The sequence below is a fragment of the Rousettus aegyptiacus genome, unplaced genomic scaffold (assembly GCF_014176215.1).
Source record: "Rousettus aegyptiacus isolate mRouAeg1 unplaced genomic scaffold, mRouAeg1.p scaffold_m13_p_16, whole genome shotgun sequence".
Taxonomy (NCBI): domain Eukaryota; kingdom Metazoa; phylum Chordata; class Mammalia; order Chiroptera; family Pteropodidae; genus Rousettus; species Rousettus aegyptiacus.
The window spans coordinates 15,913,407-15,939,312 of NW_023416291.1; the positions used below are offsets into that span (position 1 = coordinate 15,913,407).

At 37.6% G+C, this 25,906-nt stretch overlaps 1 protein-coding gene across 6 annotated transcripts in view; it reads right to left on the reverse strand.

Moving 5' to 3' along the window:
- The window catches only part of NR3C2 (nuclear receptor subfamily 3 group C member 2), a 746,291-nt gene that overhangs the window by 124,847 nt on the left and 595,538 nt on the right, over positions 1-25,906 (reverse strand). For all 6 annotated transcript variants that reach the window (XM_036234281.1, XM_036234280.1, XM_016158875.2 and 3 more), the window contains one exon: positions 23,640-23,779. In XM_036234281.1, the coding sequence (XP_036090174.1) occupies positions 23,640-23,779 (140 nt within the window). The remainder of the gene's footprint in view (positions 1-23,639; positions 23,780-25,906) is intronic.

Genomic DNA, 25,906 nt, shown 5'->3' on the forward strand with positions numbered 1-25,906 from the left:
TGAAAAAGTTCTACTTAAACAATGGTTAGCATAATGGCTTAGTTATACTTTAGAACCGTAACTATTTTTCTTTTCCTAAAATACTGGCAATCCTTAAAAAAAAAAAAAAATTGTCAGCACCAAGATTTTGAAACTAAAGCTACCTTTATTCCCACCTCCATCTTTATTGACATGTTTCTTCCTTGCCGAGTTATGAGGAAGAAATATCCATCCCCACCCCCTCCTTTTCCATGTAACCTCCTCCCTGGCAGACTGCTGCCGGCAGCAGAGGGCAAACACAAGTTCTGAACCGATGCTTCTGTGTGTCTGGGCCTGACCAGGGTGCTCTGGGGAGGGCTCCCACCTCCCATTCCAGGTCTCCTCGAGAAGAGCAGAATATAATTTATCTTTCCCTCTTCTGGGAAATGGGAAGGAAATGAATACACTACAGTACAAAGCCTGAACGAGACTGTACTATCAGGCTGATCAACTTTTTGTGGCTCCACCATCACTTCTACCCAGGCTCTCGGTCAGAGGGTTGAGGTAAGGTTGTCATCCAGGTCACAATGGCTTCTAATATTTGTTTCTGTATAAGTCTCTGTTACTTCAGTGTCACCTCTAAAAATTCAGCATTTGTACTTCAGTTTTCAAATTTCCAGTCTCAACTACAAAGAATGGTTGATTTTTTCTGTAATGAAATAGGCTTTCCATATAAGTGAAAATTAACTTCATATTAAAATAATTCATTTTGGTCTTGTACCATTAAATATATACAACTAGCAATGGATATCCCTTACATTAAAAAAGGGCTCAGAAAACTTTTCTTTGAAGCTTTAGGATACCATAAATAAAAATATATATGAATTTATTATCAGTAATAACGTTCTGAGCATTGAATAAGCAAATACTTTGGAAAAAGTGTTCAATATGACTGGACACTCGTGGTCATAACTGATAATGAATCATACATAGAGTAACCATGCAGTTCACTGGCCAAACGTTTTTGAGTGTGAAAGGAGGTGCTTTTAAAAAATATGCCCAGAGAACTTGTGTAAGACAAAACTGTCCCAGGCAAACTGGGACATGTAATCACTCCAGTTATAAGTAGGTCAATGCGAAAGCATTTAAGATTAGTGGGATTTACCTACAGTTCCCAATTCTTGGGGAGCTCCCATGAAATCCCTAATAGTTATCCCCAAGCTTCTACCTTTGGAAAGCTTTAATCACCAGTACGAGAGAAACTAAAAGAAGCCATTTGACTCTGATATTTCACCTTTGGACCATCTCCATCTCTTGACTCAGCCTACCTTTGTACCAGTAACATCCCTTATCTTTATATTCATAATACATACCACTGAACTATAAACTTTAATGAACATTGAATATTGTAAAATAGATTATAATTCTCAATAGGTTAAAATAGATTATGATTCTCAAATGAGAATCATAACAGTCACTCATTGTAAAATTTTTAAAATAACATCCATTTCTAGGGAAGACACTTCATTTAAACATTTAAATTGGATTATTTAAATGTTTAAGAAATATTGCCAAAAACCACTAGCACTATAAAATACCAACAACAATTTTGAGAATCAGAGTGTGCATTTATAATAAGCTCAAAATAGAAAAACAATGAACCTAAACATGCCCTCCCAACAACTATTTATATCATTTGGATAGTCCTAAAATTTGATAACATTTCAATTTCTTTTAAGGTCTCCTTACTCTAAAAATGCCATAATTAAAACTCTCAGCAGTACTTATGTCCATGAACCTTAAAACCCAAATCGAACTAAAAAATTAAAAACAGCTGGAATTTAAAAAGCAAAAGGATTTTCTACTTTGATAAAGAGATGATAATGAAGTGTGGCACAATTTTATGAACCTATTAGTCCAACTAAATGAATCTAACATTCTGCAGCACTTCAATTACTTTGTAAGTTGGAGCAATGCCTGAAAATGAAATGGAAAATTTTTTTCTTGTTGCTTTTTATGCATAAGTCAAAATGATTTACATTTAAAATTAAATTACAGAATAAAACACATGGCATTAAAAATCAGTTTAAGAATACTAAGGCATGAAGTTGATACGTTTTATAGAATAGAATAGTGCTATATATTCCTTTTGTGAAGCTAGAATGGTTTTTAATAGGTGATCAACAGCAATGTGAGTTTCTCTCTCAAACAATACACATGCTAAAACTATTTCTGAATGAACTTCCAAAACTATTAGCATCATTCATTTAAATACTCTGACATTAAAGTGATGGCACCTTAAATATGGGTTCTGACAGTTTATTCCTTAAGTTTACAAACTACTTGTGATGGTATCTATTTCCGGGCGGCCTAACTTGGTATGTTCAGTACATGGGTCTAGAAGAGGGAGGAGGTATTGCTTAGCTACTTAAGAAGCCCTTCATCGGAACAGACTGGGCAGTCAGATGGAAATAACACTCAAATTTAACATTATTATCTGTTTCCCAAAGCCAAAACAATGTTTTCCCTCAGCTGAATTTTACTATCAGATTGATCCTGTGAATTAAAATTGGCTTTCGTTTTTTAATGTCACCCATAAGAATGTGAGAAATTTGAGCAAACCACTATGACTAAAACTAGCAATGAAAAAGTCATTTTTCCAGGCAAAGGAGAGGTCAGAAAAACCAACACAGAAATGACACTGAAAGAAGCTATCAAAAGTGTGAGAACAACTTAAAAATAGTAATAGATATAAACTGCATAAAAAAAATCCTGTCATTAAATGTTCAATTACAATGTACCGTAGAAATTCAACTCAAAAGATAATAAGCTCTCATTTTTTCCCAGTTAAACTTTTAAACATTGTATTTTCCCAAGCTCGGATACAAGACAGACATTCCACGACTACACATGACTTAGAGGAGACTACAGTATCTGTGTTTACAGTTCACTCATCCATTTACCTACAACCCACCGGGGACTGTGTTACTTGTAGGAATGAAAGACTAAACAAGGCATGGTTGCCGCACTTAGCAGTCTAGTGGGAAGACATACACAGGCCATTTTAACAGAGCATGTTAAGACCTGTTATGAGGCAAGCTCAAGTGTCACAGGACACACAGCAGTCAAGAAAGCTTCCCAGAGGCAGCCACCTCTAAACTGAGGACTGACACAGTAGGAGGAGCTGGCTAGCAGGATCAGAGAGAGGGAGGACGAAAACGTGATTGAACAGAGGCGACTGCGTGTGCAAGGGCCGTGGGGGTGGGATGACCACGTGGGAGGGACTGACCTCTCACAAACTAAGTGCAGCTGAGGAATAGATTATGAGGCATGAGTGGAAAGTGATGACGCTAGAGAAGTGTGCAGGTTCCAAAGTTCATATATAACGCTGAAGGATTCTGAGGAACCTTGACAAGCAAAGCCAACTAGATGAGTGAATGCTGGGCAGGCTCATTTGCTCTGCCCAGTATCTACTCCCAGTGCCATGCTCACCGCACAGTGATTCCGAGAGGGTCTTCCATAACACTATTCAACAGCATGCACTTTTACTCAAGGCCAGGTTCTTAGACTAGCAAGATGAGTTTGGTCAACATGCATGGCTCATGACATTTGGTACCTGCAGGTCTTATGCAGGGCAGAGTCGTCAGTTGGCACTGAGTGCCACTTCTCCCTTTACCTGGCTGTTTGCACACTATTTACCTACCCACTCTGAGAATATCTGAGTTGGCTGCTGGTTTAGACTAGTGAAGTAACGCCACAAGTGAATAGGGGATGTTCAGTCTTTTGCATTCTCCGAGTTTCTAATATGTGAAGAGTACTACGACAATGACACAGACAGACACAGAGGAAGGGCAACTGTTTAGTTAGCAGAAGTGCCACTAGGCTACCAGAAAGCACAGTTCTTAAAACCTGCTAGTAAGTCTAACATGTCTGGCTGTTAGAAGCTATCTGAGGTCCATAGTTTCCAATGACATTCTTTTTCAGTGTTTGTATATTGGGGATATAAAGAAAACACTATATGAAAAATGAAGTGTGAGAAGAGAGATCCCACATAATTTGGGAAAATACGGGGCCTTTCAAAGTTCTGTGGATAAATTTCCCAGTATTTTCCTCAGTGGTCAAACCTCAGAAGCTCCAGAGAAGACTGTGTAAGGAGATACGGCATCGTCCCTCCTGCTCTCACTAGGATGCTGTTGGGTTGGTACGCGTAGAGCATTCTGCTGGGAAAGCACTGCGCCAGGTCCTCCGTGTGTGGGGGTGGGAGAGGGGGTGTGTGTGTCTGTCTGTCTGTCTGTTTGTCAGGGTGCATGTGTACGTGCAGGGGAGAAGGAAGCAAATGAGAGTTAAAAGGGAAGGGCACTAGGTAAATATTTTAAATAGCCTGGCGGTAGCTCCATTAAAACGTAAAAATAAGCAGATGAAATTACTTAGCCAAAAATATTATTTATTCAACATATAATCCATATAAAATTATCAGAAATATTTTGTATTATTTTTTCCATACTAAGTCTTCAGAACCCAGTGTGTATGGTAGTTTTGCAACACATCTCCACTAGGACAAGTCACACTAAAAGTGTTCGAAAGCCGCATGTGGCTTGTGTCCACCATGTTGGACAGTGGTTTATGGTATTTTTTGAATGTTCCATCTGCCACATACCATAAAGCCATCAGAACACATAGACGTTTTTCTCATGACAGCAGTAACTAGCCAAGGATGATAGAGGCTCCCACTGCCAGGGGATGCTCGTTTCACTGGCCTCATGCCAGAACGCCCAGGGGCAGGGGAAGAAATGTACAGTGACAGAGGCTGGGTCAGGGGGCACTTGAATAACCTAAGATCTACAGCTCCTCATTATAGCAACAGAACTATTCTGGATGTAAAATTTGTTACACTGTTTCCTAAAATGCCTTTTTCACCCATTGCTATTATTTAAGACTAAAGGCCTGGGAACAAAGGGATTATGTATTTGGCTCTTTGCTGCTGCGAGAGAGTGGGAAGCAAGTCATGGGCCTTACTTATTTCCCTTGTCCATAAAATGGAAGGAAATGCTAAGATGCTAAGTTGTTGCGCCTGTCAGTGTGAGTCCTGTGTAATTTTTCTTACTTCCTCCTGGATTTACTAGTAGGATGAAATAATGTACTTCTTTGGAACTATAAAAGGGTAAAAACTATTTCATGGCTTGCTTCCCAGTACCTTTAGAAACAAACAAAAAAAACCCCCAAAAATCCAACCTCCTCACAAGGGTCTTTTAGGCCTTGCAGGATTTGGCCTCGCCTACCTCTGTGCCCTACCTCTGCCGCCACCCGCACTTCTGCTCCCCCTTGCCCTCTCTCCAGCACGCGGGCTGTCACCTATTCCTCCAACACTCTGGTACCCTCCTGCCCTGGAGACTCTGCACTGTCTCCTGGGCATACTTAGGGCTCCTATTTCCATCTCAGACCACCCTACCATAACCATTCTCCTGCGCCCCGTTACTCTACCCATTACACTCTATTTTCACACTTTTTCTTTTTTCCTTTTTTATTTTACCCATTTTCCTATCTGTAAGCTGCCTGTCTTCCCCACTAGAACGCATAAGGGCTGTATGCCTCTCTGCCCCCAGTGCCTACAATGGCATCAGGCACCTAGGAGATGCTCAGTAAATATTTCACGATTGCAGGAATAAGTGAATGCTATTCAAATACAGATTTTTATCATTAACTACTTAGGTAAGTCATGTCCTGATGAGTTATCTTTCATCCTAAAAGTTTTTTCTATTGACATTACAGTAAGTGAAATAAGCCAGTCACAAAAGGACAAATCCTGCAGTCGTCAGATTCACAGAGACAGAAAGTAGAAGGGTGGCTGGCTGGGGGCAGAGGTTGCAGTGGAGAATGGAGAGCTAGTGTTCAATGGGTACAGAGTTTCAGTTTGGGAAGATAAAAAAGTTCTAGAGACAGATGGTGGGGACAGTTGTACAACAATGTGAACGTACTTAATGCCACTGACTGTACACTTAAAATGATTAAGGTGGCAAATTTCATGTTAGGCATATTTTACCACAATTTTTAAAAAGCGTAACAATAATATAGGTATCTATCAAACTAGTAAAGAGTGCGGTTGTACCTGCTGCTGGTGAGGATAGAGGGAAGGTACTCAAATGTACTGCTGGTAGAAATGTGAATTATTTTCATCTTTTGGAAAGCAATCTGGCAACATTTCTTCAAATTAAAATTTCTGGATTCATGTGATTCAGAAATCTTGGTCTGGAAACCTATCAAATGTAATAAATACAAGGATGTATATAGGCAAAATCTTGGAAGCAATCTCTCTCTGTGGGAAGAGACCGTAGCACATATATTTTTGTACTCCTGTGGGCCCTGCACTCACTGGACGAATAAACAAACATCACAACACCAACTGGCTTCCATATAATTCACTGCCATGCTCAAAGGATATTTTTACTGTCTTTTTCATTCTTTTTTTTTTCCTAAAATTTTACAGAAAAAATCTTACACAAGCAAAGGAAAGACTACTTACTAAAAAGCTAGTTTACCAATGCAATTTTATCATCTACTCAAGCATCCTCGAGATTTAGAAGTTTAAAAGTCTACTGCAAAGTAAAGAGAAACCGTGTTTATGAGAAACTGAGGAATATGAGCAAATCACATTGAGTTTTGAACATTTACATTCTCTAACCATTTTGCCAAAACAAACAACAACAAAATATGTCTTCTTAATGAGGAATAAGTTAAGGCATAAAGGAAATACTATTAAAATGATTCTAATAAAAGCCAGAAAATTAACTGGTTGCAAGGTTAGCATTTTTGGTGGCATGATTTCTCCAGATTTTTTTTCTTTTTAGTTTTAAGATAGGTAGTTGGTTATAGAGGCATTTCTTTAATTCCAGGAAGGATAGTCTCATGATAAACAGGATTTCCCCAAGTAGTACTAATAAGCTGGTTACTATTATGTAAAACAGCTCAGAGCAAAGTTAATTTTACGTTATTGACTGCCTCAATGATTAGTTTTAGAAAGGATTTCCAGTATCCACTTAGTATCTTTTCTGCGTTCTGTGTGAAACTAGTCCTGCTTACCCAGGCTTCGAAGGGCTCCACAGCACCCTTCTTACTGAGGAATAGAAGTCTCACATCGTTTTCATTTCAACAAACACAGAATACCACATAATGGGCATTCTTTAAAATAGGGGACCCTTGACTAGCTCAGAACAGTGCTCATGACTAGCTCAAGTCTTAAATAAGTTAAAGAAAATCTACAATGACATATTCACAGATCAAAACTGTGAAGCCATTGCGATTTCTTTCAATGGCGTAGAACACCTGAAAGTCTTGGAAAGCAAATCACCTGTTGATTTCAACAGTGTGCCAACTATGACTCGGCACGGTTTATTGAAGAAAAGTGCTGTATGGTTACCACTGTAATTTTTGCAATGGAAATGCTTAGATCATTGACAACTGGTGCTATGTACAAATTTATTAAGAGGGGTTGGTTTGAGGGACAGTCATTTACGTAAGAGAGTGAGTTTATATCACGGTAAAATCTGGCTAATGTGTACCAACAGGTCCACCCCACGTATAGGTGGAGTTGGAAGTTAACTCCTGACAAAACCACTTCCTGGACAGATGGAGCCTGTAGTCCTATTGTGAGACGTTTATTGACTCCCTTCATTTAAAAGGCCAGTGACAGAACAGCTACTCTCAGTAAACTACCCTCTTAATTTAATTTAGATATTTTCTTTCAAGGGTCAGCTATAAGTTTTGGGATGAAAGGGGTGGGTATCCCAGGTATTTCCACACAAAACCAGTAGAAGTTTACGAAAATATTTTTTGGGCAATGTAAATCAACTCCAATTTAAAATTTGTAATCAAGGGTCTCTCTCTTTCTCCCCACCACCCCCTCACCCCTTTCTTTCCCTCCCTCCCTCCATCTATTTCCCCAATATGCCACGCTCGATGTATTAGCTACTTTGATAGAGAACTGTACAGGCTTTGGAGTCAGATTAAGGTTTGAGTCTAAGCTTCACCATTTATTAGCTGTACAAGTTTGCTAAGTCACTTAACTCCAAGTGTTGACCGGCATGAAGGCATATGCAAATATAAACTGTTGTTATCACAATTGTACATGAAGCAGTGGAGGTGAGCTTCGCTGTGTATTTCTTCTTTGGAGCAAGCCCACAGCATCTTAACTTAGGCTGCCAGTATATTTTGGTTTCTGTAGACCTGGTCTTAAACAGAAAGGAACTTCCAAGTTTATCAACTATTGTATTTCATTCTCTTTCTTCTAACAGTTTTTAAAAAGAACACTTCTGCATTAGGCTTATGTGGTAGGAATTTTAGTAAAATTTTGTTTAGAGTTAGAATTTAAATTACTCCTTTTAGAAAAATTACAGTTTGGGACTTCTGATCTGTGCTCACATCTAAACTCACATAATGAATCTCTTCTGTAAAATAGTATCAAATAGCATTACAGCTTTAAAAGTCATCTGTCACACTATTTGATAATGAAACAGTACTATTTTAACAATTGGAAAGGCTGCTTGTCCTAGGTCTACACCCAATTTCAATGATATTTATTCTCACCAGGATTTGAAGCAGCCCTTTATTGGTTTCTAATACATGTTTTATATTTATTGGGGGGAGGGAATGAACTCTGACATATAAAATTGTTCTTCTGACATTTTACATAATATCCTATCAAGTAACCACTTAGCTTTGCACACTCTGTGGTATATGTCCAGTCTAACAAGTTAAAAAGAACACTGTGGACAGCTATCATTTATTTAACATCCACTACGTACTAGGTAACTGGCAGAAACATCATCTCCAATCACCAAAACATCAAGGTAAGCTACGTAGCATCCGATCTTCATTTCACAGCAAGGAATCAGGAAGAGGCTGGTCCCTCACCCCAGATCCTAGGACTAGTGGTGCAACATTGGGAAATTGAACAAAAGAGAGTATGGAGTCAGAAAGACTGGCATGTGATCTCTACCCCCATCCTTCGCTGTGTGACTATGGACAAACTGTGCAATTCTTCTAATTAACTACCGCATCAAAAATAACTCCTATAGAAATCATACAGAAATAAAGCCACAGAATGTCCACTTCAGTGCCTAGCTCACGGTTGCATTTAGAAAGTGTTAACTACGATGACCAGTATCTACAGTGACATGAGAATTTGAACACAGGATCCTAAGGCTATGATCCCAACTCTAACATGGTACATTTACACTGAATCTTGAAAATGAGATACTATCATCTAATTTCACTTATAATTAAAATTAAGAAAAAAACATATGTTAAAAAAAAAAAACCATAATAACAGAAAGTATAATGGTGGTTGCCAGTGAGGAGGGAGAATGGGAAGTTACTGTTTAATGGATGGAGAGTTTCAGTTTTACAAGATAAAAAGTATTATGGGGATGGATCATGGTGATGGTCTCTCGCCCATGTGAATATACTTAATTCCATTGGACAGTATACTTAAAAATGGTTAAGATGTGAATTTTATGTGCATTTTACCGCAATAAAAACAAAAACAAAACAAAAATAAACATTAGGACTTATTAGACTGAATCTGGAAATACTATCTTTGGTGGACATTTTGTAAAAGAAAATGGAATTATGATCTATTTTATGTATAACAGCAAAGCTATTTTATTATATGATGTTAATAAAATTTTAAGCAGTGGAAAGACTATTTTTCTAATGATTACCCTGTGTAATATAAAATAAGTCAATGCCTGTGATTGATTTCTAAATAATTCCTTAATTAGCCATTCAATAAAAATGAGAGAATAAATGTGGCGTGTTTTAGAAACCTGAATGTGAGGAAATGGTTGGTGTCCCCTTGTCAGATGATGTGAAAGAAAACAGAAGGCCCTTTCCATAATTCTTTATGCAGCAATTTCTATTTTAAAAGAGACTGGTCTATAATAGGCAGCATGATTACATCACAGGTACAAATCTCTCTGCATAATGCCATTTATTTTAAGTAATTGTTTTGCCCAAAATAAATCACCTAAAACTTACATTAGAATGATGTCATAATGTAATTACTAAAGGAAAAACTATATGTCAAAATATTTACTAATGTTGCAACTTAAAACTATTTAATACAGGGTTGATTTTTAAAAAGTCTGTTATTGAAAGTACCACAGGTATAAGTACCTGAAATGACATTCTTCCTATAGTCCAGTTAGCAACTAAGGACCTTCAAAAAATCATAATCAAATATGCTGAGTACATTTAATTAAAAATTTTGAACAGAAAGTTATTTAAAGGAATTATATATCTGTAACCATTTAATATTGGTATCTGTACAATTATTTCTTTATCTACTATCTAAAAAACAGTGATTTATATTAATATCTTTTAATACTTTATTATTTATTTTTAAATTATAATTTCAGGTCATAGCGGAGAGTGAAAAAAAGAAAAAGCACAATTAGTACTTATGTAATGGTACGTTATGGTCAAGACAAAACAGAAAGCCTACTCCGTTTTCTTACCTAAGTGAAGAAACATACTTTTTTATGTTACACTCCTGACATGCTCTCCTCAAAATAGGAAAGACAATTTGCTTGATTTTTCAAGTAATTTAAAAATTGCTCTATTTTAAAGGGTGTGTTAATGGTTTGACAGAGGTCAGCTTTTGCTTTTAAAATAATTTATTTTTCATTCTCATCCCTTCCCTGTGGGTCTCTACTATAAATTACAACTATTCTGATTAAGAAAATAGCGACCGGTACTTGAAAACTCCAATTTTCTGCCTAGTAAACTGAGTTCAACACTGAGAGACTCTGTAAAGAGGGAAATTTTTCCTGGTTCCATTTGATTTTTTTGTAATTTGTACTGCTTCACTGAAAAAGAAAGTTAATTCCTAGGGCTCAATACGATTATTTTTGTTTAACAGGTAATTTTCAACTTATAGTAGATGATTAAATAAAGAACAGACATTGCTTAGAATGAAGTAAAGGAGGGTCTCCGGGATCCCCATACCTTTTCATTAATGGGAATGGACTGTAGCACACACCCAGTGCCTAGCACAGAGCAAGCACTCAGCAGATGTTTGCTGAATTGAATGAATGTGCCTGGTTTATGTCTGACTCTACCCTGTGGGTACTTAGGGGGCATTTTCCTTCCCATTTTCAATGCCTGCTTCATTCCAAATTGGCTCTGGACCTGCTGGTTCCTTGCCTCTTCGTCTGAATTCTCAGCACCTGCTTCTGGCTTGATTTTTCAAGTCCTACACTTGGTTTTTCATGTGTCAGTGACATCTGACCACAGTCACTATTGCAGTTGTTTTGTAAAATGCTGTTTAAATTAGACAAAGTTCAGTTATTTCAATATTTGCAAGATGTAACATAAACATTTTTTATTTTAAGTATCACCAATCATCGCAACTAAAGCTCTTCAAATAAATCTAAATCCTAATCAGATAGATCAGAAGCACATTTCATTTTGAAAATGAAAACGGAGGGCTGAAGGAATTTTTATCTAATGTAATTTAATAATGACATATCTCTAAAAATTTCTCCATCTATTCTCCTTTAAAAATAGTGATTTTAACTTAAGATTTCTAACTGACTACAAATATTCTTTATTCCTATTATTTTTTAAAATGCAACTTCAGTTCATATTGTATAGCAAAAAAAAAAAAAAAAGCAAAACAATTAATACTTACATAATGCTAGCACTATCAAATTGCTGAGCCTGGTTCAACTGGGAAAATGCTATGATGCAGGCCAGATGAAATACAATCAACCTAGGCTAATTCTGCACTGGTTTTCCAATTAAGCCATTCACCACGAGTGGGAGGGTAGGAGAATGCAGTGTCTTTTAGAAATGCTGGTACAGTTAATTAATAAAAGAAAACTGTGACCTTCCAAATTGTTTAAGATGTAGAAAAAGTGTGAAAACTGTCTTCGTTCTTTGTCTGATTAAGCATTCAGGCAGATTAAATTTAAATCCTGATTCCCAATACAGAGCTTTCCCTACTCTGGACCCTTTGGTACAATACTCATGAACAATACATAGCTACAGAAACCAGTGATAAGGAGGTACAAATTCCAAGTCTGGTCTAAAGGAATATATGCTTTCCTTCAATTTTTACTGTTTGTTTGTTTGTTTGTTTCAAATCAAATAGTTAATATGTATATAAGGTGTCCATAATTCTCAATATTCCACATTTTATTGAGAACAAAGGGTATTGCTTACATTACTTCCTAAAAAGGCTAAAACTCTTAAAAATGTTTGTGAAGCAATCCTGTATTGTTTCTAAAGCAGCCTAAATGTATGCGTACTCATTTTTATCCTCCTAACTCTTCAGGGATAGGAAAGGCTGATACTTTAAAGAGTTATTTTCTTTTATTGATAGAAGGGGAAACAGACATTCAATTATTTGCTCAACGTCTCAGTGGGTGGTGTCATTCTGGACTGAAGTCCAAGTTGTCTGAGCCCAAGGCCAGCTCTCTTTCTACTTACACTGTCCTACTCCACATAAACACACTTTAGAACTTATATTGGTGATGCTTTCTTATAGTTCCTTACTGGAATATTCTCACAGTAAGTGGATAATATACAAGAGGACTTTTACAAAAAAAATAGTAACTGGTCAGTAAGACATCTAAGAGAGTGGTGTAAAGCACCAAACTCAAGCTCTGATTCTTCCTTCCGAATTGGAGGAGAAAATAAAATATTAGAAGAGATTAGGACAGAGGAAGCAATATTTGCTTTTCTCTCCAACTCATATAGTTTTGATTCCGCTGAAACAAAACCATTTAACGAGTCTGTACTATATTTACAGTGTTATGCATTTATGAATTTATATTAAACTTCTTAAAAACTTCATCCCATTGACGTCTCAGCTTATTTGTTATAAGTGACTTAAATTCTTGACAGTTATGATGCCCTTCTAGATTTATATTCTTTAAGCTTTTGTTTTATTTCATGTTTTTACCATTAAAAAAGTAAACAAAATATTTTTGCAAAGATGCACCTAAATGGTTTAACAGAGCCTTTAGCCTTACACTTGGTAAAGAGAAAATACACTTCTCTCCCTTCCTTAGGGATTGCTCTTCGCTACGTGGGACATGAGAGTTCACTGTTAATTAGCAGCACAGCACACATAGGAAGGTGATGCTCCTGTAAACTCAGTGTTACAGTGGACAAAGTCCCAGGGCTAGCATTGATTACAGAGTTTTGAATAGGGCCACCCCAAGGGCAAAACGGAAATAGTCTCCATCGATTGTGTGAGTTGTGAGCTTCCTTCCTTGGTGTCAACCTGCTCTTCTCTAGATGTGGATTTTTTTGGTCTCTGATATTGGAAGGTGGTGTGTGAGTGGGAGAGAAAATGTGAGCATGTGCAGATGGTGTCATGTTAATTTCAGGTGGTTCTAAATTCTTGCTGACATTCAAGGTTCTCCCCTCTCCTGAGCCCCAGAACCACAATCCCTGGGTGACTGAGTGAGATGGGGCAGAGGTCTGGAACTGTGTGTATGTCTCTGTTACCGGGATCTGCTTATGTTTAGAAAAATCATTATCAGTCTCTTTCCTGTCTAAGAGTCAGGTTGGACAAATGAACACACATACCAAGGAATAAGGTTAAGAGAAAAAAAAAAATCACTATACCAGATATGCCTCTATTGAAAGAGCACAAAATTAAAGGAAAAATTTGAGGAACCTGAAACGGGCATTTTTTAAATTTGCTATAGAATTTTTCTGCCTTCTCAGTCATTAATAGCTTTATGTTGTGACTCCCTACAGTGTCATAAGCTGCTAAAATCATCATTTAGTAACCCTAATTTGAAGAGTAATACCAGCACAAGTCCCCCCAATGATCACTACCCAGAAGGCTGGTTTCGTTGGTTCTGTGGGTCCAACAGGTTCACCAGACTTTCAATCTCATTGAGTAACTTCCCATATACTTTACCCAATAACCACAGCGGCCACTGACATCCACCGCCTAAAACTAAGCCCATTTGTCAAACTGCCTAATACCAATCTATGCAGTTTCTTTATTTTAAAAATTTCAAGAAGATATCTCCAGGTAAAAAGTGAACTCTCCCAGAATTTCATCTTTGGTTTCCCATTCCAATTTACCTGGACTGCTTTATCCCTTTTGAAGAATCGATCTCCACAGATTCAACAGTTCTAACCCTTATTCACTGTCTCTGTTCTTACAGTGTTTTTTTGCCCAGGTCTCTGGCATAGATTTCCATCATTCTCAGAACTAGTCTATCAGGTCCCACCAATTCTTCTTTCTCACTTGTCAAATCCGGCATCCTATTCAAGTGTGCCCATTCTGTCCCAGGTCAGCTCTTTTTACTTTCCACCATCCACCATCCCATTCCGGTTGTCTTCTCTTCCTCTCGGGAGTATCTGCCATGAACCACTGCACAACAAACGCCAAGGTACAAAGCTGCCTAAACCACTGTGTTGATTTCTTCCACTGTAAAGAGTCTTATAAAAAGACCATATTTAAGAAAAGGGCTGAGATTTCTCATTCCGTCTGAAGGTCTTACTTAATCTAACTCACCAGTGTCGTTTTTCAGAGACCTCCTCCACATCTGGGCACAGGCCTGCTCTAGCCAGGCCAGGCTTTTACTGAACTGGGCCTGCTCATGTACATGGACTCAGGTTCAATTCTCCATCTTCTCAGTCCTCTACCAGCCCTCTACCTTTATGCCTAAATGCCTCCTCACCCTCTCCATCCTTCCAGGGCTCTATTTTGGCACTGGATTGGAGTCAATTTAGCAATTTTCATTTCTGATGACAAATCATTCTCAAGAGTATCATCAAATCATGTAAGCTGTAGGATCCTAATTACACTATGAGTACACGTTCAGTGAGAGTAGCTTTGCATCCTATGTCTCGTGGGTCTGTTTCTAAGCCACCAGGTATCAACCAGACAGAGAGCTGAAGAGTTAGTAGCTTTCAGCTAAGTATGAGGTAGGCCATCCTCCCAAGTTACATCTAATTTTTATCACATGCAGGAAATGAAACACAGGAAGATAAAAATTCTAAGTAAAGATTTAAATTAATATCAAGATGTTAAAGGTAGTAATGGTAATTTTTGAAAAATATGGAGTCATTCTTTAAGAAAAAATAGAGACTACCCAATTTCTTTCCCATTAGGGCAACAGAAATTTAAATTACAGTTTTAACTGGGAATATCTAGGAGTTAATTATTTAGAGTACAGCAGGATAACTGTTAAATTATAATGTGCTCTTCATAAGTGTTCTAAAGCCAGGGATGGTGCCCTACTTTTTGAGGGGTAAAAATAGTTGGGATCTGATATGACTCCGTGAGAAGCAGTGTAGCCTATGTGTTAAGTACATCGAGTCAGAATGCCTTGCCTTTCTGGGTTCAAATCCTAGCTCCATCACTTCCTTCAATCTGGGTGACTCTGGACTAGTTAAATACACCTTTACATGCCTCAGATGACTAATCTCTAATATGATGATAGAAAATAATCATACCTATTTCATAGTACGATTCTCAAAATGAGAATATACAATATAAAGTTCTTGGCAAAATGAACACAAAATAAGTAATTGAATATATACTGTTGCTATTAATTTTAATAATTGAAGGATCATACAAGCCTTGTTAAAATAGTCAATGTTTTTCTTGTCACAGATGTTTACAAGTTCAGATTTAAAGATATTACCTTTTAAAAAACTCACAAACTTTCAGATTGAAGAAGGCTGTTATCAGGAATTAATGAGATAAAACATGGAATCCTTGGCACAGTGCCTGGCATCTAGTAACTGTTCAACAAATGGGAGCTATTATTAGAAGAGCAGGTGGTTGACAGAACAATACAGCTTTTCAGCACTGTTCTTTAAGATAAACCGAACTTGACATATATTCCATTAATATCAAGGGGAGAGTTACTTTTTAAATTCCAGGTTATGTATAAAAAGAACAGGCACAATAAAACTGAAGTAGTTAGGAAAATGTACTTATAAACAAGCAATCCCCTACTAGTTTTTAAGAACCCTGTAGGTCAGGTGACTCCTCGCTGCCTTTGGGTTGCTGCTGGAAGCCCAGGAGCCAAATCGGAGGCCTGTCTCTATGAAGGCCGTGAGGCACACATCCTCCAGGTCATCCCCTTCCTGGCTCTATAGCTCTTTCTTGCTCTCATCTTCCCTTTGGCTTTTCATTTCACTTATTTTAAATTTCATTTTAATGCATGGAAAGCAGTCAGCTGCTTTGGATTTTTTTTCTGGCACAAGATTTGTTTGCAAATAAGCATATAAACATGAGAATAACTTTGAAAATTACTTACTGTGCTTCTAAATTATACTTTTCAAATTTTCTATGTGAACGACACCTTCATTTAAAATTGCAAGTTACAAGAAGCTCTCTTTGGATACAAATGCTAATTTACTTTTGGCCCACATGTTCCTACTTCAAATCATTTTCTAATAAATTACTTCAACATATTTCTACTTCAAACAGTGACAAAAACAAGGGTGAATCCCACCCACGTATTTAAATAGTTATCAAACAATCAATCAACAAATGTTGTTTGGGCACCTGCTCCAAGTTTGCCATTATCTCTGTGCTGGTTAGCAAATCAAATCCCCATGATGTCATGTTTGGTTGTGAGCAATGAACTGGCTACAATTCAATAATAATTAAAGCTTAATGATGAATGAAGACCAAAAACTGGAATTGAAAATTCCACAGATACAATAATTTCTGAACTTCACCTAAACTAGGAATAACCAGACCAACCAACTAAGACTTTTCTGTGTGCAACCTGCAGAAGAGGGAAAAATTATACACATGTAACACATGCATGCACACAAGATGTCTGACATTTATATTCTCAAAGGCTCTAACCTTGACCTACCCTTTGTCTCTCTAAATACCCATTTCTTGGGAAAACACATTTACCTTCATGGATGATGATTCTGAAATATTTTCAATCTTGCCTTGTTCCCCACGCTTCAGAATCCCACATCCAACCTCCTTTAGACACACTTGAATGGCCTATAGATATTTCAAACGCACTGTCCTAAATCAAACCTCATTTCAATCTCCTTTATCCTGGCAATGCTCCTCCCATCCCCTATAGCACCTATCCACTTTTTGTATGCTACAAACATAAATAACTTCGATGTTTAACCCCCTACCACTCCCCACTGGAATGTAAGCTCCCCCAGGGCAGGGATTTTTGCCTATTTTGTTCACCTGATCTTCATGCAAGATGTACCTAAGTCAGCCTAGAATGGTATCTGGCATTGACTGGATCCCAAATAAATGCTTGCTGAATGAAAGAACGTTTGCTCCTGTACCCCCAGAGCTCCTCCCGCTCCAGTGCTCCTAATCTCAGCGAAGGCATCAAGCCTCGGGGCATCATCCTAGGTCTTTGCTTCTTCACCTTCAAAACAGAACAGCCAGTGTTACTTCTCAGAGAGCTTTGAAAACTGTGCTCTCCTCTCAGTCCCTAACACTACTGGTCCAGTTCTCTCCCTGGTCGTCCCTTCCCTAAAAGACTTATGACAGCCACCAGAGTTGCCCCTCTTTAAATGCATATACTTCCCTGTAGCCAGATATTAAATGCAAAACTGAGTCTGTCATTCTGCAGCATAAAAGCATTGAGATTGTTTTGCCCAGAGATGAACTCAGGCCCCTCTTTAGAGTTCGGAACCTGGACCCAGTCTGCACATTGAGCCTCACCTTCTATCACCTCACACCTCGTATTTTCATAGGCGTAACATGAAATTGCTCCCGTGCAAACGCCTTTCCTTATCCCTCTCAGCATTTCCAATTCTAATCCCTCAAGATTCAGTTTGGGGGTCGATTCTTTAAGAAGCCTCCCCTGACCTTCCACATTGGCCTAAATGCCGTGGCTCTGCGTGTTCCCCTGGTAACCAACTGAAGGGATATCAAAAATTTAGGCAATCATTTACAATGAACACAAAAGCCTTATGCTTATGTAAGAAGCAAAAGAGTAGTCATTAAAATTATAGATATAATTTACTAGGTAGGTATTTGTTTAAACTCCTATAGTTAGTAATTACAAAGAATTAGGTTACCTAAAATCTGGTTTTAAAAAAACCAAACAAGCAACTTAATCTTTATAGCATTTCATGAGAAAACTATATGCCAGAACTGTCTCTGGTTCCCTATCTCTGACTCAGCAATTTTCCAGCAGTGACAATGGACTTTTCCTGTATTTGGCTTATGGGATTACTGGGGGCTGTATCATATCATGAAGTGAAGACATCTAATTACACCTTAAATTACTTCCTTGCTTTATCATTTCCTTAATTCTACATTGCCACACATAGAATACCATCCTGATTTAGCTGGTGTCTACTGAATATAAGTTCTCCTGTTTGTGGTACAATTGTATTGTCTGTTCCTCACACCTCCCGTGTGCTTGCACACTTCGTTGCTTGTCCCCTCTTGATCACAAGCACATACAGCACTGATAGAGATACCTGGGGGAAATGACAATGGTGAGACACGCCTTCCTCTCCACCTGTTCAGTTTACTCGTTTTTAAAAAGCAAAGAAAACTATTAACCAACCATTACATTTTCTTAAAAACATCTCCTATGTTATAGGTTGAATAAGTAACCTATAATTTAAAGGGTTTTTTTGTTTTGTTTTGTTTTGTTTTAACTATTTGCTATAAACTAAATTTGAAAGGAAGGAGGTATGTGTTCACAGGCTGGCCGTCTTAAAATACTGCATATTTGAGGAACCCTGAGATTAATCTATAATACCTTCTAAAGCAATTTCATTTCAGGAAATAGATTTACAGGTCTCTTACTTAAAGAGAAATGTCTGACTGTGGAAACTGACATCCTATGATTTGGCTGACCTCACCAAGCTACAGCCTCTTTAGCCTAACTGGTTTGCTTAAAAAATATAAATCCAGTTGACTTTACCTAATAATGAACTCTCTTCTTTGACAGCTTTATAACTCTTCAGTGATGTGCAGTAGCTGTCTTCCAGACAATGCCTGTATACTGAGTATTTGTCCAAAAAGGAAATTAGGTTACAATATAGTGTGCTTAATGTAGTGAGCTCTGTTCATTGAGAGACTGTGAAGTAAAATACACATGAGATGGAACGAACGGCAATTTACAGGTGGAGAGAGACTGAGATAGTAAAAACTCAGAATACAGTTAGAATTTGCAGATTAGAAGTTAAAGAGATTGCACAAATTCTGGGGGCAGCTTCCTTCCTAATTTGCTAATTTGGGGGGTGGGAGCGTCATTTAAGCCCTGTTGCTCTTATGCCACAGAGATACATTCCTGTGAACATCAAACATTTACCTGGTGGCTACTAAATATGTATGGTCTTGCTAGGTTCTGGAGCTAAGATCGTCCTGCCCTAAAAATATCTACCAGAGGAGCTAGAAGTCCCATTCATGGCTCTCAGTATTTTCTCTTCTGTGCAACACCTGAAGGTGGGACAGCTCATTACAGGAGTAAATCTCAACAGTCTAGTCCACACTGGAAAATGTGGAAAAGCCCCTCTAGAAAATTCTGACAGACATTCCATTCTCCCCACCCCACATACATCCTCTGAGAACACTGAGAACAGCTAGTCTAGAAGGATCTTACAAACTCAAGGGGCAACTGTATGGACAAAATAACAGTATAGGAAAAATGAAGATCTAAGAAACAAAAAAATGAAGGGCTTACAGATGGAGACCTAACAGTGCGATGTTACTATATCACTCCTAGATTCTCTCCACACAGCCACTGGCTGAGAACTTAGCATTTGTTCTTAAAAAATAATAAAGATCTAATATTTTGAATTCACTTTATGATTTACAAAATCTGCATAAACATTTTGTTGTCATGAAACTTTTCATAGTAATATTAAGGTAGGAGAATGCTATTTTTTTTCCATTTATACAGAAAGACACAGAAGGACGTTAAATGACTTGTCTTAATTTCACACCTAGTAAATGGCAGAGATGAAATTAAAACTAAGTCCTTTGACCCTATAGTCAGTCCAGTTTCCACCATGAGGGAGGACTCTATTTAAAAATATGTATGTATGTGTGTGTGTGTGTTCTTTTGCAGACAGAAAGGTCTTTACAAAACCTTAAATCAAATAAGCTGTTCCAATTTTTTAATAAACTTATAAACTTTCATTTCTAAGGTATGATATGGTGCTTTTTAATTGATGCTATTGGTAAATAAGGTATTCTGATTAGACTTCTGAATATTTTTACATTAAATCTTTAAGAAAAAAAAGCACATGTTTACATCCCGTTAAACAAAAAATATGAAATACACTTTTAAAAAATGATCTGCAGTCTCCTGACACATTCGCCTCTATGCTATTGCATCAAGCTTTTGCATGCTGTGCTCTAGGGCATAAAGCCTTAAGCCAATAAACTCAGAGCTGAGACAATGATGTTTCTGCTCCTGTCTCCTCTCTAGTGGTCACCCCAGTTCTGCTCTTGGTGATATCAGTTGCTTTTGGCTCTATTCGACTCCCCTCATCTTAGCTCCCTCTACCTGCCGCTGCTTAGAATTCTCTGCTTCCATAATCTAGGGAGGAGCTTAAGGTTTCCTAAGAATACCAGAAAACAAACTTAGTAAATATTAAATATAAAAACACACAAAGACATATTTGTATGTGTGTGTGTATATACATACACGGGCACACACACACATACACACAAAGTAAGGGTAGCAATTGTGTCTTCTCAATGCTTATATCACTTCCATCATTATCATCAAGTAGGCATGAACAGAATGACAGGGTAGAATTTTCCTGAAGTTTAGAATTATGGGAAACAGAACTAATAGGTTATGGGATTTGGAGCTATGAGACTTTAGGTTGGGTCTGGGTTTGGAGTTAAAAGACTTTAATATGGGTCTAAGTTTGGCCTTATGATTCTAAATAGACTAGTTGATTGGGTGTGATCCCAAATGTCTTCATCCGTAAACAGTGAATAAAAATTACACCCACATACCATAATTTTGTGAAATCAGTGGCTCAAACTATATGAAGTATTATCAAAATAATTTCTTATTAAATCAGAAAGTTCTGATACAAAGCTAGGCATATTTCTCATATATTTCTCACACACACAGGATAAAATAGTAAACAAATACAACAAATAGGTCATTACTCTTACAAAATTTATATTTAAAATTTACAGCCTTGATTCATTCAGGTGAGCACTAAAATTCTAATTCCCCCCCAAAACAAGGAATAGACTGTATTAATAAAGTCTTAAAAGGCACTTATCAAGTTGCATTACCTATTTATTATCAGCTTTCCAGTGAAGGAACAAGATGTACATTTAGGCTTTTCCATATTTATTTGTACCTCAGTTACAAAATCAATTATTCCCTCTGCTACTCCAATAGAAACTACTCAAAACAACAAAAACAAAGCAAAAACTTATAGAAAGCCTTTTGCTTCAGAAGCAGAGAAGGATAGGTTCTGCAAAATAGTGGAAATATGGGTTCTGATGTGAAGGCTGACCCGCAGGTAGGCCAGCTCAAGGGTTCCCACTGACAACTCCAAATGCCCTCCTCACATCGCTTCATGTTTACCTATCATCATACTCTGTTCACGAGGGAGCCAGGGAGGGGAGTTCTCATACTGGAAGGCACGACTGACATTAGGAAGGCCCCAGTGGCAAATTTTACCTATTTATTTTCTGTTGAGCTAATCATACAGTTAAGGAAAGAGAGAAAGGGGAGAGAGGGAGTCTTAAAAAAATAAACCAACTTCAGTCTTATAAAATATTATTTTTCCCATTTTCCTGAAATCAGCTTTCTGGTAACGGACCCCACCTTTTCCTAAGAGAAACGCCCTTCCCCACTCTCCGGCTAGGTGGTCCAAGTTAGCTGACTCGTCAGCAGTAGCTTTTCAGACCACTGAATTTCCCAACCAGTAGTGGCAGGCTTGGAGGGGGTATGTGAGCCAAGTTCAGTTGAAGTTAGATTCATCTGGGGGCTTTTACAAAAACAGCTAGGAACAAAAACCTCTTTTTCATGGCGGCCCAGTGGGTCTCCTCACCACGAGAGAACTTGCATGAGAACAGAGCCAGGGCAAAGTCAAGAAATGGAGAGAATGGGACTGAGTTCTAATGACCTGGCTTGAGACCACGGCTTGCCTGAAGCCAGCCTACACTAGGACTTTCCAGTCGTGTGGGCCAATGAATTTCCACTGGCGCTGAAGCCAGTTCGTGCTGAAGTTTCTTCCACCTGAAATTAAGAGCCCATATACAGAGAAAGAAAGATGGCACTCCTATTACCAATTCAGTGCTGGGTTTGGGGACTATTAAATAATTAATTGTGTACATAATGTAAAATCATGTAATATCAAATTAAATGATGCAAAATCAATCCCATAAGCAAAGATATAATTAATTGGTGAGCTTTTTCATCCCAGAACTAAAGACACCACCCGTGGTCTCCAGCAAAACAACGATGAAACACTCAAGCCATTTATGCTTAAGTCTCTGAAGTATCGACTTATCTCTCAGACAACCGCCCTGAGGAATAAACCTGCAGGAGTCTTAATGTCAAACTTATTAATGAAAATGAGTGTCAATTATACAATAATACCTGTACTAATAGCAAAATTTCTATACTTCGACCAGTCACAGTAGTCACCATTAATAAAACCATCTGTCTTAAAGCTGATGTTAATTAATTGCTCATAAGTAAAGGTGGAGGGAGGCAAAAATAAACTAAAAGACTATTTCTCCTTAGGAAGTAAAATTACTTGGCTGTTAAACACCGAGCTTAAAAGACAATCTCAAAATTCCCACTTAATTACCCGTTTGGAAACCTTCAGTAAGAACAAAGGTAAGACTCAGTCGGGGATGGGAATCTGAAGCATCCAAAGTGGCTGTTAACTGTTAAATGAAATCATTCTTGATGGATCACGACCTAAGCTACAGACATCGTCCTGATATTAATGTTTTAATTTGCCACAAACACATATGTTTTATACAGTTGGCCCTTGAACAACATGGGTTTGAACTGCACAAGTCCGCTTATATACAGATGTTTTCCAATAAATATTGTAAATGTATTTTCTCTTCCTCTTGATATTTTTAATGACATTTTTTTTCTAGCTTACTTCATTGTCAGATTACAGAATATAACACATATGACATACAAAATATGTGTTAACTGACTGCTTTAGATTGTCAGTAAGGCTGCCTGTCAACAGCAGGCTATATTAGTTTAGTTTTTGGGACTCAAAAGTTATACATGAATTTTTGACTGTGTGTGTATGTGGGGTGGGGGGCAGTGCCCCATAATCTCTGTATTGTTCAAGAATCAACTGTAAAGAACTGCAGAAATGGAAGAAATGGTGCATTCTGTGTATTTTAAATAAAGATTCTCTTTCAAGTCATGCAAATTAAATTTTTATGATGACAGAATTACTTTTCTAAGTCTCACTGAAAAACAGTCTGAGACAAACAAAAACACATTCTTTATGACTGGCTGACTTCATTTCAAAATTTCAAATTTTGCCCATTTATATTGCTCAGTGGAAGATCTCCAGGTGGTTTCTAGATAAGGCATTATTACTATGTATCACTGACAGATTATATCAAAAGAATTTTTTGAAGTTTTTCAATAATGCAATACTGTTAACTGTGCGAGTAGACTACACAACAGGAAAAAATGTGTAAAAGGAACACCCACATGAACATTTACCTTCCACTGCTCTTTTGAAGAACACTTTGCAGCTGCCACAGGTTACCACTCCATAATGACATCCTGAAGCCTCATCCCCACACACCAAACATATTTTGGAAGGCCTTGAGGATCCAGTAGAAACACTTCGTAAAGTAGAGCTGGGGAAAGAAATCAAGATTTAAATAACTACACTGTAATGGCACACTTAAATACACTATACCCCTTAGGTCAAAATTTGTCAGAAATCGTGGTGCCATGAACGAATTCAGTATGTACTGGTCAGATACCATGGGGCTTAGAAAATGAAGATAAACTCTCTCAGTGAAGTAATGCTATCAAGAATGTGCAATACAAAGCCTCTTATAAGTATGGAGAAGTAATAAATAATCTATAAAATATAATATATAATAAATAAACTATTCTTTTTCTTTTCCTATTTTTGAGAAAGTTTACCAAAAGATATTATTTGCATTCTAGGTAAGCAGGGAGAAGAATCTTGAGCCGAGTCATGAAAGTACTTTTGGTATCAAAGAACTATTACAATACTTCTCAACTCTCTTCACCCAGACCTAGATTATATATCTCAGTCATGCCAGATTTAAAAAAAATCCCCGCTTTCCAAAACAGCCCACTATTAAAATTTAAAAAAATAGCTCTTCTACTGCCAGCAATTTTACCCCTTCTTCCAAGCTCCTGCGTTTCTCTCATGTTACCTTATACTGGGATGTTCAAATTACTTTATTTTGCTTACTAATTTGAAAGGAAACAGTCAGTATTTTTTTTTTAAGCCACGCATGGTAAATAACTCAGGTACCTTTCCTGGTAAGAAACTGAATGGTTCTGGACAATAGTTTTTAGGGACAAATATAACATTTCAGGCAACAATCTGTATGAATACTTTTCAAAAGGAATCTTTTCAAAATATATATTACTCTGTTAATAGCACACTCTGAACAAAATGTTTTAAATTCTATTAAGGAATCATAGTTCTTTGACAGTTTAGATGTGTACTGAGCAGGCAAAAAAGCGGATTTTTTTCTTTTCATTCGTAGTCCACAGACATTTACTGAATATCTACCCATAAGTCCAGCACAAAGTACTGAGGAAATAAAATACAAAAAAACCCTGTCTCTATCCTCAGAGTTAGTGGGGACATGGACTATAATGGTGAATACTTTGGTTTGGGGTAACGTGGCGGCACACTGCTGATTCAGCCGTCCATACCAGCAGGATGAGGACAGAGAAGTTCAAAAAGCACTTCCTGACAGGTGACAGCACAACCAGATGATGGCCGGACCAAGAAAGAGGGCAGAGGAAGCAGCAGATGCAGTGGCTCAGAGAAACAGGAACTGGGCATGTTCAGAAACTGAGCAGATTGCTACGTCACAGCCCTCACCTTGCGGTCATGGCTTCTGTCTCCATGTGAAACAGCTGGCGTGCGTGCGTGCGTGCGTGCGTGCGCGTGCGTGCGCGCGTGCTGAGGGGTGGGAACCTCAAAGAAAATGTATCAGAAGGCCAGGATGGCTGTGTCACGATGATGATTTCTGTTTTTAAAATTAGCTAAAAGTGTGATACTATTGCCTTTATAATTAAAAAAATAAACAATTTAAAATGTTTTAACTCCACTCGCACCAGAAACAGATGAAGGAACAAACTATTCAGCTGCTCAGAGCACTGTAGCATGACTGACTTTCTAGAAAACGACTTCATAAATCAAGGACCAAAGCAATGTTCTCTGAAGTTGTTTCTCTTTCTGAGGAAAGAGCTCTTTATTATTTTTATTAGTGTCCTTTGACTTCTTTATAGCATTCAAAACATTCCATTTCAGCACCAGTAACTTCTTCAGCATATCAGCCAGTAAGACTCAATCCATATACTGTCTGACTCTTACACTTCACAGGAAATATGACTTTGTAAACATTTAGAATATAACTTAAAACCATCATTAAAATGTAATTGTGTTTTCACAACTACAAGCACATGTGGGATTTGTATTTAACATTTTTGTGAGCCTTAGTTTTGGTCCTGATACGTAATAGCCTTAAATTTAGTCTTTGGAACTCTCTTCTATCCAAACTCACTTTTTTAGTGATCTCATCTAGCCTCTTGGCTTAAAATGTGAAATGTTCATCACCAGCCCAGTCTCCTTCAGTGAATTTCAAATTCATTCGTCCAACTGCCTGCTTGACATGTCCACTTGAGAATTTGATGTGCACCTCAAACTTAACATGCCCATAGCTTTGCTGATCTTTCCCTGCCTCCAAACCTGATCCTCCACAAACTTT